General features: G+C 38.2%; 1 protein-coding gene across 1 annotated transcript; it reads right to left on the reverse strand.

Moving 5' to 3' along the window:
* Positions 1-6,199: 6,199 nt before the first annotated feature.
* On the reverse strand, positions 6,200-13,839 carry LOC104233360 (probable methylenetetrahydrofolate reductase (NADH)). Its single transcript, XM_009786750.2, has 12 exons — positions 13,462-13,839; positions 12,916-13,151; positions 12,132-12,192; positions 11,592-11,674; positions 11,282-11,455; positions 10,533-10,706; positions 10,322-10,422; positions 10,130-10,241; positions 9,330-9,410; positions 9,073-9,250; positions 7,230-7,564; positions 6,200-6,588 (listed from the first exon to the last, which is right to left on the reverse strand). Exons 1-12 carry the CDS (start codon positions 13,625-13,627, stop codon positions 6,505-6,507), a joined length of 1,785 nt encoding a protein of 594 aa, XP_009785052.1. The 5' UTR covers positions 13,628-13,839; the 3' UTR covers positions 6,200-6,504.
* Positions 13,840-14,110: the final 271 nt, after the last annotated feature.

Consider the following 14,110-nt stretch of genomic DNA (forward strand, 5'->3'; position numbering starts at 1 on the left):
CCCGTCTATTGTATATTCGACAAATCCCCTCTTGTATATATTCATTTTACTTTTAGCAACTTTTCATACTTAGCTTCTTATTTATGTTCGTAGCTTCTTGTTTTGAAATTTTGCAATAAGCCTTTGGTTTTCTTAATGCCACGGTTCTTTCCAAAGGTGAAGTTTGTGTGAACCGGGTGGCTCTTCCCAATGATGGATGGCGTGACAACCTTCTTAAGGGTTTGAGTCCATTTTTCTTTTCGTTTTTAGTAGTTAGTAGTTAAGGGTGCCTCAAACAAAGCTTCACTTGGGCCTAGCACATTTGCCTTTGATCTTATGGTCAAAAACAAATTATTGTGTTTAGGATGGTGAAAGTAGTGACCTTGAGACTCTTGTGTTGACTGATAATCATCAAGTGCTATTTCGGGACCATTGTGTGCTCAAATCTTATCTAAGGTCGTTGTGGGCCCCCGACTCTGTATCTTTAGCAATCCCATAGCTTGTGTGGTGAGTAATCGCATTGCAAGTCCAAGTCCCGAGCCATTGGTCTAGAACTTGCCCTGAATGTTTATTGAGGCGAAATCCTAAGTGAATTTTGACTTGAGACATGATTATAGGCTCTCATTGGTCCAAAAATAGCTTGAGAAATTCCATGACCTACCAATGATAAGATCTCTAGTCAACCCTTTTGAGCCCTAGACCGTTTTCTTTCAAGAACCATGATATAAGCCTTTACCCGTTCTAAAAGACACCCTCTCTTGGCACCCGATCTTTTCTTTAGCACATGGCAAAAGTATAAATTTGGGGGGAGAGACGAGGATTGCAACAAAGTGGTAAAAAGGTACAAAAATGAAGAAAAGGAAAGGCAATGAAAAAGAATGTTCAATATGAAAGAGAATAAAAAAGGATTCAAGAAAAGCAAAGAATGAAAGGTGTGGGAAGTTGAAAAAGGAGAAAAGGTTTGAAATGTATAAGAAAGAGTGACAATGTGTCTCTCTAACCCCTTAGAAAGAATTGAAATGGCTCAAAGAGTCAAGTGAAAGTGTGCCAAATGAAACAAAAGAAGTGCTTAAGGGAAGATGGAACTTTCTTATACCAAACATTTCCTACCCTGAACCAAAAGCCTTCACAATGTCTCCACAAAAGCCCTATATGATCTTGAGTTTAATGAAGCTTACATTAGTGGTGACTCACATAACGGCAAGCATATGGTACTTAGAGTCGGACTTGTGACTTTTTCTTGAGAGAGATGAGTGAATTTCCATCAACCTCGTACTGAGTGCCACTACTCTAAAGGTGAGGTTTGCTTAGAGAGAGTTGAAGATGTGTGAGTTTGGGTTCCACAATGACCCAAGTAATAGAAAGAGTTTAAATTTGATGTGTTGAGTCAACTCTTGATGCTCCTGTGTCGCACTTAATCCATGGAGTTTCAAAGAGTAAAAGTTGTTAATGATTCATTTGTATTGAGGGCAATTGTTAGTCCCAATTGATGCTAGAAGAGGTTACTTTAGGACAGCTAAAATTTTTTTGGATGTTCTCTTCAGGGGTGGGTCTTATTTTGTTTGCTTGAGGACAAGCAAAAGCTTAAGTTGGGGGAGTTGATAACTAGGAATTTTGATACATTTTATACTCCTTCTTGCTTAAGTTTTGATTAGAAATGTGTACAAAATAGTCCCAAAAGGCTCACAAGTTGTGTTGATTGCAGGTTTGATCAACAAATGACAAGAAGTCAAATATCAGCTCAAAAGGAGTAAAACTTGCACAAGTATCAAGATAAGACAAAGCTCAAGCAAAACAAGGCCAGTGCAGCTGCACACCATTCTGTGTGGTCCGCACTGTGAGGTTCAGAGAGCATGACATTCAGGCACGAAGGCAATGCGACCGCACTAGGTTTTGTGCGGTCCGCACTAAGATCAATGCGGTCGCATTCGATTTAGTGTGGTCCACAGTAAGGAGGATCAGAGAGTTGCCAAATTTTGTGTTCAAGCCAATGCGGTCTGCGCTCCATTTTATGCGGACCGCACTAAAAGCCTCCGCGGCCGCAGTCCATTCTCTACGGTCCGTAGTGCCCAAGTTCAGAGAGTTAGGTTGTCAAGTGCAGAGCCTTAGTGCGGACGCACACCATTTTGTGCGGTCCGCACTAGCCCCCGCAGGGGTATTTTTGTCCAGATTTTTTAGCTTAGTATAAATAGCTTCTTTTCCCATTTTTAGGGTATCAGATAGTTTTTAGTTGTAGCTGCGCTCGTGGGTTCGAAGTCTTTAGCTATTTTGGGCAATTTTATCTACATTTCAACATTGAATCTTATTGTTTATCTTAGTAATTAATTAACATGAGTTGTTCTTCATCTATTTCTTGCTTTTCTTCTTTAATTATGAGTAGCCCATAAGCTAGTGTTGTGGCTCAACCCTAGTATGGGTAATTGATGGGTCTTGTGTTTTAAGGCTAGATTGACTAAGGGTGTTTGATATTTGGGCTAATTTCGTGTTTAATGGTGAATTAGTGGTTGCAAATACTAGTTTGTGTTTAGTTGACTTGAGCTCTTCTTGAGAAATAGAGCCCAAGTCTCCGAAATTGGTCCGACAAGGAATTGGAGCGTACTCAAGAGATTGACATCTCCAATTAAAGGGTTAAACCTTGAGAGAGTAATACCCGACTTGAACCTTGATTGCTCGTGCAAATTTACATACCCAATTGGTCTTGAGAAAGTCAATTCGGGCAAAATCACTCGAACCACCGAGAGGTGTAGAGTGGATAAAATCGTGCAACGGTTATATCATACTCCCCAAACATGTCAATCATGCCTTAGACTCAAGTATCCGTCAATTGACCACCTAGGCGAAAGTCACCACCCTAGTGCCTTTTAAACCATTTGAACAACCCGTTTTAGTTTAACTCTTAGTTTAATCTAGTTTCATTTACCATTGTAGTTTGATAAAAGTAGAAGTAAAACAAAAACCCCAAAAATGTATAGAAGTGTAATTTGGAACACATACGCAACTCTACACTAGATAGATACTCGATTCCAAATTCTAGCCCTCTGTGGAAATCGATCCCGACCCTAAATTGGGTAAAAGCTGCTCTGACCCTCTCTTGCTACTTAATAGTAGTGCGGAGTAGGCCGTGATTACCCAACAAGCAAATTTCATTCTACAATAGGGCATCATCATGTATAAACAGAAGATTTGGGTGGGAAGGAATGCTAATCTTAGAAAGAAAATCTTTGAGGTATTCCATCAATCACCCTTGGGTGATTACTCTGGTCAACATGGGACTTACAGAAGAATTCAGATGGTTTTCTATTGGCCAAAATGAAGGAGGACATACATAAATGGGTAGCTAAATGCGATGTGTGTCAGAGGGTGAAGACTGAACATGTGCATTACCCAAGCCTATTACAACCTTTGCCTATCCCTAAAGGCCCATGGCAAGATATATCCATGGATTTCATTCCATTCTGGGCACAAGAACTCTATTTTGGTGGCAGTAGACTAACTCAACAAATATGTGCATTTTATTCCTCTTAAGCATCCCTACACAACTAAGGAAGTTGCATATGTGTTCTTGAAGGAGATATATAAACTACATGGACTGCCAAGTCCATAATAACAGACAGAGATCCCCTATTCACTAGCCAATTTTGGTAGCAAATGTTTAAGTCCATGGGAACTAAGCTTAACATGTCCACTTCTTATCATCCTCAGTCAGATGGTCAGACTGAGAGGCTTAACATGTGTCTATAGTCATACCTCAGAGCCATGATTTCTACAATCCTAAACGCTGGCTTAAGTGACTTCCTTTTGAGTGGTGGTACAACACAAACTACCACACAACCCTAAAGACCACCCCATTTGAGGCTGTTTATGGATACATGTCCCCTCAGATTCTCATAAGATCCCTACCCCATTCACTCACACTACTGTGGGGCCTAACCTAGATCACAGACAAACCATGCTACATCATTTAAGGGAAAATCTACATATGGCACAAGCTAGAATAAAGTTCTTTGCATACTTAAACAAGACAGACATAGTTCTAAATGAAGGGAATTTTGTTTATCTAAAGTTACAACCAAACAAGCATGCTTCAGTGGCAGTCAGAAATAATTTAAAACTCGGTGCTAAGTACTATGGGCCCTACCAAATCATACAAAAAATAGGTTCAGTGGCTTACCGATTAGCTCTACCAGCAGGCTCTCAGATTCACCCGGTTTTCCATGTGTCCCAGCTAAAAAGCGTGTAGGTCCAAGTGTGGTGACTCAGCTACAACTTCTAATATGTGTCAAGATGGTCGTTTGATGGTTCAACTAGTGGCTATTCTCCAGCAAAGCATTGTCAAAGTGAATAATGCAGCAGCAATCAAGGTTCTCGTCCAATGGTCGAATTTTGGGGCCGATGAAGCAACCTGGGAGGATTGGGGGTACATCTAAAGGCAATATCCTGAATTTGTAGCTCAACTTCGGCCTTGAGGACAAGGCCGATTTGAACGGTATGGTATTGTTATTTCTATAGAAGAGAGTCTCTAAATTGGGAAATTGATCGAACTAGGCTTTGAATTTGGAAAGTGAGATGGTCAATACAATAAAGAGACTGAGATGGGAAAGGCGACGTGGCAGCTTATTACCCCTTCCTAAGCACACGTGTTTGAGTAGATTAGTTGTATTAGACGGCTGAGATTAGAAGTTAGCTTAATCAATAAAGGGCACAAATTAACCCTCAGCTGAGTCAGTTAGTGGCATGTTAGTTAGTTAGTGGGATGTTACAGATTGGGCTTTATATCCCAAAGAGCTGGAAGGAGACGATTATGCAAATTCTGGTAAATCATTTCCCAACTTCTCTTCTCACTCTCTCGTCGTCTCTTCTCTTCTCTCTCTTACCTTACTTCTTCTTGTTCTCTCAGGTGATTCCACCATTAAAGCTCAAGCTCCAATTGAAGGCCCATTAGTTTCCAATTGCAAATTCTCTGAGTTGTAATACAGTTGACAATTATCAATAAAAGTTCGAATTCCATTTTTGTTTACAATTTCACATAAGAGCGTTACAGACATGCCCCTTGTTTTAATCAAAATGAGTCCCCGAGACAACATTAGCTTCCGCTTGTTTAGCTGACAAAGCTAGCTTACTAAGGTAGTTTATTTTTCATTTTGAAAAGAGAAAGCACGAGTATTTTTCCTTGATTGCACAAGCTAACCAATAAAAACCCCACCCCACCCCCAGTTCCCCCTCCGGTCACCTCAACATCTTCTCGACCAAGATCCCTTCAATTGATGTCATCATGCTCGTCTCTTCCAATGAGTGTACTGAAGTTCAACAAATTCGTGTGGCCATGTATAAGCTATCAAGTGTGATACGCATAAAAATATGAGACTGTCAATGCAGTTGACGGGAGTGACAGTGGGATTACACGATTAACCATCAACATGTTTACAGCTTGGCCCGTGAGAGTTTCGGACTATTGAGTAGCAGAGATTTTAAACCTTCAAGTACTTGTACTCAAAAAGTGTGTCTTGGGGGAGTGTTTTAGCCCGCCCAGCCCCCATGTTAGATGCATAGAATTAGTTGATGTCATACCTGAGTAGGTTCATTGATTGTGATATATCTTTCTGAGCATGTGCATCAGACATTGATTTGAGGCTGGGGCGGAGGTACAAACCAAGCTACAGGTTCAGCTGAACCCAGTAGCTTTTGTTTAAATAATGTATTTAATGTTTAAAATTCATTAAATATGTACAAATACAAAATTTAGAACTCAACTACTAACACATGAAATCGTCGTTATAAAATTCAAAAACCCCAATGTCGAAATCCTAGCTCCACCTCTACTTTGAGGTGTGTAAGACTTAAAGAGGCTGGCACCACATGGTAGCACGAGGATGCACCAATAATGTAAGACGTAGCAGCCTACGCAGTATGCACCAATAACAGAGCTGGCAGTATGTTCAGCACAAGGCTCAGCACAACAGGGCATATTTGCCAACTAAGTTAGCATTATGTTGAGCGCAAGACTCAGCCCAGTAGGGCATATTTGTTGACACAGATAGTAGTCGCGTATATCTATGTATATAAGAGTTTACACAATCAGTGCATAGAATAAACTCATCCGCGTATATGTAAGAGTTTTTATCTCTTCTGTAGCATTATCAAAATCATATTATTTTTATGAATTGTGTTCTCTACCTAAGAGATAGATATGAGTTTTTGTACCTTATACAAAAACGCAAAGTAAAAATATTCAACTTTAACCATTATATCTGGAAGAATAATGCCATGTCTATATATTTAGACAGCTAAATTAAAAATTGTATACAGATGCTCAGGGGAGGAGGGATGTGATTACTCATAATTGTTGCAAAAGACTGAGGAACATGTATATCAAATTTGCAGTTAAAAAAATGAAGGGAACAGATTCCCACTGAATTATTCCTGTTATAGGAACATAAAACAACAACAATCATAACCTTGTACTCAAATCCAAAGAAGAAACTTCATTGTGAGTAAATAACTAGGAGCTCTGTATGGCTGCTAAATTCAGATATCCTTGAAGATGGCAAACAAATCTCCATTGATGTAATCGTTGTCGACAAGGCTAACCAAGAAGTAACTGTTCTGAACCTGTGAACAAAATGAAGAAGCCATTTTATTAGCCGTCCAAGAGCATACAAGGGATAGTTTTACTGATTGTCCGTCAAAGTAATAGAACTATTTTTGCAAAAGTAAAATAAAACAACTATCCTTATATATCATTGGAAATTAACAAATGCCGAAAATGTTAGATTTGATCTCGAAAAAAGCAAGTAGGACACCACATGTATAAAATTGACATGCAAGTATTGTCACATCAGCAACTCACTAAAATAATCCACGTGGCACCACTGGAAAACATTTTTAAAAAACCCATCTTTTGACCCGCTAAAAAAACCTATGACATGACACATAATGAAAGAAACCAGGTATTTGGTTGGATGTGAAGATATGTTTCCGGTTCTTATTTTGGTGTGGTGCTACATGAATATTATGTAAGGTGACCTGCAAAAGTAGCGGCCACCTTGTGTTTGCAAGACCAAATTTAGTATTTTTCAGCAGTTGTTTATTTTCTGAAATATATATGCATAGTTGAGTCCATTATTAGTTTTACGATTTTGGTGCAATAAACTGATAATTGGATGAGCATCCGTGAAATTTCTCCATCACAAATAAGGACGAACGGAAAAGGGACATTCTTTTATCAAGAAAGAGGAAGTGTGTGAACGTACTTGTTCAAGCAATTTTCTTGATGGATCACTCTCTTGGAATAATTGAGCCCAACCTCTTGACCAGATTTCAAATGCCTCATCCTTCCATACCATGAAGCTGGCGGGATCAACCACCGTTGGTTGTACAATCTCCTTACCTGGGAAAACTCCCCATGTCACAGCATTGACATTGGTTTGGTTGGCGTTGGAAATCCAGTTTCCTTCCTTGTTCACAGCCATATAGGTAAGGAAGGGGAAAGCCTTGCATTTTTCGACAAGAGCATTCAATTTTTCGTGAGAGCAAAAGAACTCCAAGTATGCCTTTTGATAAACGTATCCACCAGGGCCGCCCCATCCTGTAAAAAAGAAGTCAAAAAGCTAAGCAAAACAGGAAGGCTAATATAATTAGATCAGGCAAGACGTCATGCATTTATATTATTCACGAGTTATGACGGAATCAGCATACATTTTAGGGCAAAAAAAATGATGTTCTAGCAATCAAAAAGTAGCTAATCGACAACATGGAGTTAACTAGTGACAATGGAAAGAAAAGTAAGGGCAGATAGAGCATTCTTGAAATTGGAAGCAGGATATGGCATAAAGGTACTTTGCAGCCCAAAAAGGATTTTGCATTATTATTTATCTATAATCAGGCATTTAGGGACTTCTGGTTTGATGAAGCAACGATGGGTTTAACACCGGCATATCTTGATCAACTTCCCATAATAATAGGCTAGGAAAGGTCTTAGCAAAGAAGTTTCAATGCCTTAGGATCCCCACCCTCTCGTTGATAAGTAGAAGAGTGGAAAAAACACCAACTAGCTAAAGAAAACTAAGCATCTAAAAATAAGTGTCAATACATGAGGAAACAATACTTGGGGCCTCCAACAATTACTACTTTTTTTTCCAAAACCTACATTTTACCTCTCATTTATTCAAACATAGGACTCCGGCACTATTAGTTAAGTTTTACCTATTGTTGCCTTGTGTTTGTTTCTAAAGTATCAAATCAATTGAACAGAGTAAGCGCGGGAAGTATATAAAAAAACTATCTAGAATGCTCACACTTGAGAAGCGGAGACATGGGGGCATTCCCTGTTTGGAGGTTAACTAAGAGATCATCTGCAGTTACAATGAAAAAATAAAGGAGCTCAGCGCAGGGGCCTGTGTGCTTTGTTTCCAAGATCAGGTGGGTAGCTTTCATATTCCCTCGGGCTTTAATTCAGATGGAGGGACAGTCTTAATTCATCAACCAAAGACCAGATCCAATCGTAGCTTCGAGTTCAGGTGCCGTACTGCTGCTGGACTGGAAAGGAGGGAGACAGCGAACCTCCAGCCAAAAGGCAAAGAGGCCAACGTTGCTTGCTAACTCTCAGCCACTTGTTAGAAAGAATTGCAACTTGATTGTCGGGGGAATCAACAGGAAGAAATAAATAAGGTAGATTATTGTATTTCTTCCAAAGCTAGACAACAGTGAACCGAAACATATAGGCACCTCTCCCCACCACCTTCATCCCCACCCCCACCCCCACCCCCAAAAAAAAGCAAATAAATCTGATCTATGTCTATCACTCACAGGACAGAGACTACATAAGGTCCAAGCAAAAGAGCATCTTATGGTTGCTGCCAGTTGGCAATTGACTGGCCAGACGTAAATGGACAGGGCGAGCAGATAATGTTGTACCCACCACATCTAAAACACGGGTACTAAGGAACAAGGAGCTCTGACAAAGCAAGAATTTTCAGAAAACACGTTTAGACATCTGGTATTTGAAATAAAAAGATATAGCTACAGTCATTTGAAAGTAAAAGAACAAATTAATCGTCCTGGTATACAGATGAGAAGTTTAAGCATCAAACTTACCAATAGAAGGAGCATCAGATTTTGCTCCATTAACTGCTGGTTGGCTGTTAATAGTCAGGAAACCTTTCGTGTTTATGTTACCCAAATGTTCATCGATGATCTTTGTCTCTGGCTGAAGCCCATCTAACTCAGACCAAGGACAACTTCTCAGCTTCCCAAGACAGTAGTTCATAAATCTCTGATGATGTAAAAATTCCGTTAGGACTTGGAAATGAGTCCGATTTTGACATTAATTTCACTGTAATTCAAAATCATACCTCATAGATGTCTTCCACACTGTTGAGAGCAACAGCCCATTCCTCTTGAAGTTTCTTATCACGTGAACGTGCCCTCATGAACTGTTGGAAAGTAACAATGAAGCTATATCAGAGGTAACCGAGGTAACTAAAACACTCTAGACCAAATGCATGAAGTTGGCAGTTTGTATCTTCAATTTATACTTTGTTTGGTTTGATTTAAGATGGAAACTATTATATCTGAAAAATGTTGGGGAAAGATTCCCAAGATGGATTATGAAAGCAAAAGATGTGCGGAAATAAATGGCATAGCTTAATTAGGTAGAAATAGAAGCTTCGAAACAATTGTAAAAGAGCGAAATGGTCATCTTAGGGTGATCCTTTTGTCGGATACTCCTATTACACTCGTATTCTCTGAAGGATGAGAACCAACTATGTAGCATCTAAATTGAGAAGTCAAGCATTGTGTATGTACGTAGTCTGATCAGCCCAGGAAACAGAAAGTTCTCCTTGGAATGTACTCAAATAAATTATATTACTATGACTTTGTTTGGCCTACTTTAGACTCAAACAAGATTAAAGCTCCACAAGTAAAACGGAATGAACAAAATCCTTATTCATCTTGCCCAAACCAGACTTTATCCATGTAATAGCAATATGACTAAAAAGGAAACAGAACAAAGGGGCTTCAGCAATGCTCCAGGATTACGTGGTATCCTATACTATCTTTTGTTTTACCTCATAACTATTACTCTTAGTATTCTTCAACTAGTTAAGACTCTTAGACATCGAAAAGTATGATCTCAATCAGTGGCAATCACCTGATAATCACTAAGTGCTCCATATGATGGATTTTGAGCATTGCCCCATCGGCCATGTGGATACTCATCCCAACCAATGGTCCTTGAAATGTAGCTCTTAGGACGGTTGGCCCTGCATCAACGCAAATAACAGATCAGCTGCTAATCGCAACAAGGAGCAGTATTTTGATATTGATTTGTATCTCTACATACCAGAATATAGGACGGACATCTTCTTTAACACGGAAAACATTTGTAGGACGTCTCCAAGGTAATGGCCTTGAAATTTTGGACTCTTCTATCAATCCAAGATTCTGCATATCACAAACAACTTACAACTGTAAGCAAAATTCATGCTATTTCTGAAATCATATCGCTATTTCATTATATTTTAAAGCAGCAATTACAAGGTAAAAGAATTAACCATCAAAATGGCTAGAGCTGATTTCTCCATGTTTAATGTATAAAGATGCAAGGTCTTAATGCCAGTGGCCAAAATCTTCTTGCACATTTCGGTCGCTTGGTGAATTCCGTAAGCTTTGACAGCTTCTTCGTTATCCTTAATCGGTTCCAAGGCAGCTGTAATATCTGCTGGGATCTATAATGTCATTAAGAAAGAAAAATGAGCGTCTGCAATGCAGGAGAAGCTAAACATCCAAAATGGAGACAATCAACTTGTGTCTTAATCAAAGACATCATTTTTACTGAACATAAAAAATACAACAACGAACCACAAAAGAGTCGCCAAGTATATACAGAATAAAATGGATACTCAACAGAACATGTACATGTGGTTAACCTAAGAAACATCAAGAAGTAAAATGTTGGATCTAAAACATTTGGTCAGAGTAAAATGAGCTTCCAGTTAGCATGTCTACATATAGCACTTGAACAAACATCTTCACCAGCGAGCGATGCTGCAAACTAAGTACTCCTTTTTTCGGGTTCAAGGACCCATATCTCACAAAGCATCTTAACCTTAAAGGTCTTGTAACATTATACAAGAAAAAGACACCAATAGGATAGTACCTAACAGAATATTGTGTAATATCACATTTCAAAATTATTGGCGTTATCATGTATTGATATATGTATAAAGCAATATTTTGAGCCCACATGTAGATACATACATCAACACTTAGAAAAAGATCATACTCCAAAATAAGGGAATACCTTGGTTTTGCAAAAACCAGTCATGCGCAAGAAGCCCTTATAATTGTTGATGGGCATGATTCCCGGGACAATAGGACAAGTTATACCAATTTGACGACAATCATTGACAAACTTGAGGAAAATATCAGTATCATAGAAGAGTTGAGTGACAATGAGATCAGCTCCAGCATCAACCTGAAGAATGCAAGTTTGCATAAGTATCAGAAACTTAAAAGCGAAACAAAAGCACTCCCTTTTCTTCTTCACGGCAGATTAAGGCAACATACATCATATTCACCCGAAGATGAAATGTAATGTTGGGAATAACTACCTTCTTTTTGAGATAGGCAAGGTCATTTTCATATGTCTCTTGTGTAGCTATTCCAGTAGCAGGTATAACATCAGGATGTGCCTCTGAGAAGCAATCACATAGTCAATAATAGCATAGGAACCGAAGAAAACCCTCAAATTTATCAAAAATTTGTGCAGAAGAAAATCATAATCCGCAGTCAAAAACGAAACCAAAAAAAAACACTTGAATGGGAGAAACTTTATTTATAATATCCGTTGTTCCATTTTATATACCAGTATTTGACTACACAGTACACATGGGGTTTAAAGTATAAGTTAAATCTTATATTAGCAACAGTGAAACAAAATATTCAGATAAATGGTTCAAAAGTTCGTTTGACAGAGAAAAATAATTGTTTAAATTTTGAATTATTTAATGAATGAATTCTTGAAAGTTGTGAAAGTAGTAAATAATAGCGACAACCACTTTGGACCATTCTAAAACCGAAAGAGTATCATGGAACTTGAAATAAATGGAGTAATTATATACACCAAAAATTCCAATAAATTGGTAACTAACCTGGGTAACCCGCAACAGTTATCCCAAAGTAGTCCCCATACTTGGCCCGCATATGCTTTACCTGCGAAGGAAGATCAAATCAATCAAATTTTAACACAACTGTTATACCAGTAGAACGAAGAATAGCAAATCAATCAGGTCCCAGATCGAAGACTACAAATAATGAACCTAATCTGGATTCGGGATTTAGATGCAATGAGTTAAGAGTGGACGTAGCCATCATATATGAAGCTTATTGCTTTTCATCTATATATATATACACACACACACACATATGTTTCAAGCTAAAAGCAATGTGTGCACTTAAAACTGCAGCAAACAATGTGTTCAGGAAGAATTACTGTATGAGAGTAATCAATCAGATCCCAGATCAAAGACTACAAATACAGAACCTAAGCCGGATTCAGGATTTAGATTCAATAATGGGTTCAAAATAGACATGGCCATCATATATAAAAGTTCAATTATTTTTCATATGTGTACATTTTTCAGTAAGCTAAAAGCACTGTGTTCAGTTGAAACAAGCAATGTGTTCAGTTGAAACAAGCAAATAACATCGGCAAGTATTTCCAACACAGATGGACCATATAGTCAATGGGTTCAACTTAGCAAGTACTTTCAATGCGGAACATAGATATATATTACAAAAATTTCAACAACTATCAAATTTTTGAACTCATAATTTAGAAACTGAAATGGGGTTCAATGTAAGAACCTAAAGATTAAATCCATCAAATTAAAAACTTGGATCCAAATGTGGATAGGGGACATGAGGAGGAATTACCAGATCTAAGGCACAGGCAAAACCACCTTCAACTTGAACAAACTTATCTTGTCCATGAGGAGGATCACCGCGAAGAGCAAGAACATTTTGAATCCCATTAGACTTGATAGTTTCAAGGGCATGATCAATTTTCTCAACAGGCATATTCGTACAAGTCAAATGCATCATGGTTTCAACACAAACCATGTTCTGCATTCTGTTTGCAATCTCAAGTGTCAGATCTGCTGTTGATCCACCTGTACCCCACGTACAACAACAACAAAAACTATGCATTAGTACCAAATAAGTGGGCGGCAGATCTACATTGTTACATATAGGTTCACGTGAATCCAGTAGCGTTTGCCTATACCTGTACCAAGAAATCCACTAAATACCTATAAATATTTGACTGTCAACTAGTTATTATTGTATACTAACTTGAAAATCATAAGTCATAAACTACGAGTCGTGGATTCACAATTATGAATCCTCATTGATCATGTTTCTCTATTTAAGTTCATGTCAAGCCAACAATATACAAAAAGAAAATGAAATAAGAATTATTACCTGCACCCCATGTAATATCACAGAAAGAGGGATTATGTGAGACCATTCTTTCCATTCTTTCGAACAAATTATCAACCCCATCTTCAGTTTTTGGGGGAAAGAATTCAAAGGAGAAAACTACTCTGTCAGTTTTCGCGGATTCGTTAATTTTGTCAATTACCTTCATTGTTTAACAGGGAAAGAAACAATGTATAGAGAAATGGAGGGTGTTAGGAGAAGGGTTTGTGAAAATGGATACAGGGGATGAGGAGAAAGGAGGGGTTGAGAGGTATATAGGTAGTAGAAGATGAGGAGAGTTGGTGGAGTTGTGGTGGGTGATGTACGGCTACAAATGGAAGACTTTAGGAAAGATCCAACAACCTTTGTGGCCCCGTCGTGAAATCTACCAACAACTTTGTTTTTGTTATAAATAGAATTCAAATGTATATATTTTAGATTGTTATTGGTGGTTAAGTTACTTTTTCTTTATAAATAGAGTTATTCTATTTTATTTTAATTGATCTCAAATCAATAAGAATTATCTCACTCAATTTTTCTATGCAATACTCTTTTCTTTCTTTTATTATTTTATAACATGTTATTAGTACGAGACTCTAACCAATTGAGTAAAAATTTTGAGATTGAGCATAATAATTGTCAATTGTTCTAC

The sequence above is a fragment of the Nicotiana sylvestris genome, chromosome 5 (assembly GCF_000393655.2).
Source record: "Nicotiana sylvestris chromosome 5, ASM39365v2, whole genome shotgun sequence".
In the NCBI taxonomy this organism is placed as follows: domain Eukaryota; kingdom Viridiplantae; phylum Streptophyta; class Magnoliopsida; order Solanales; family Solanaceae; genus Nicotiana; species Nicotiana sylvestris.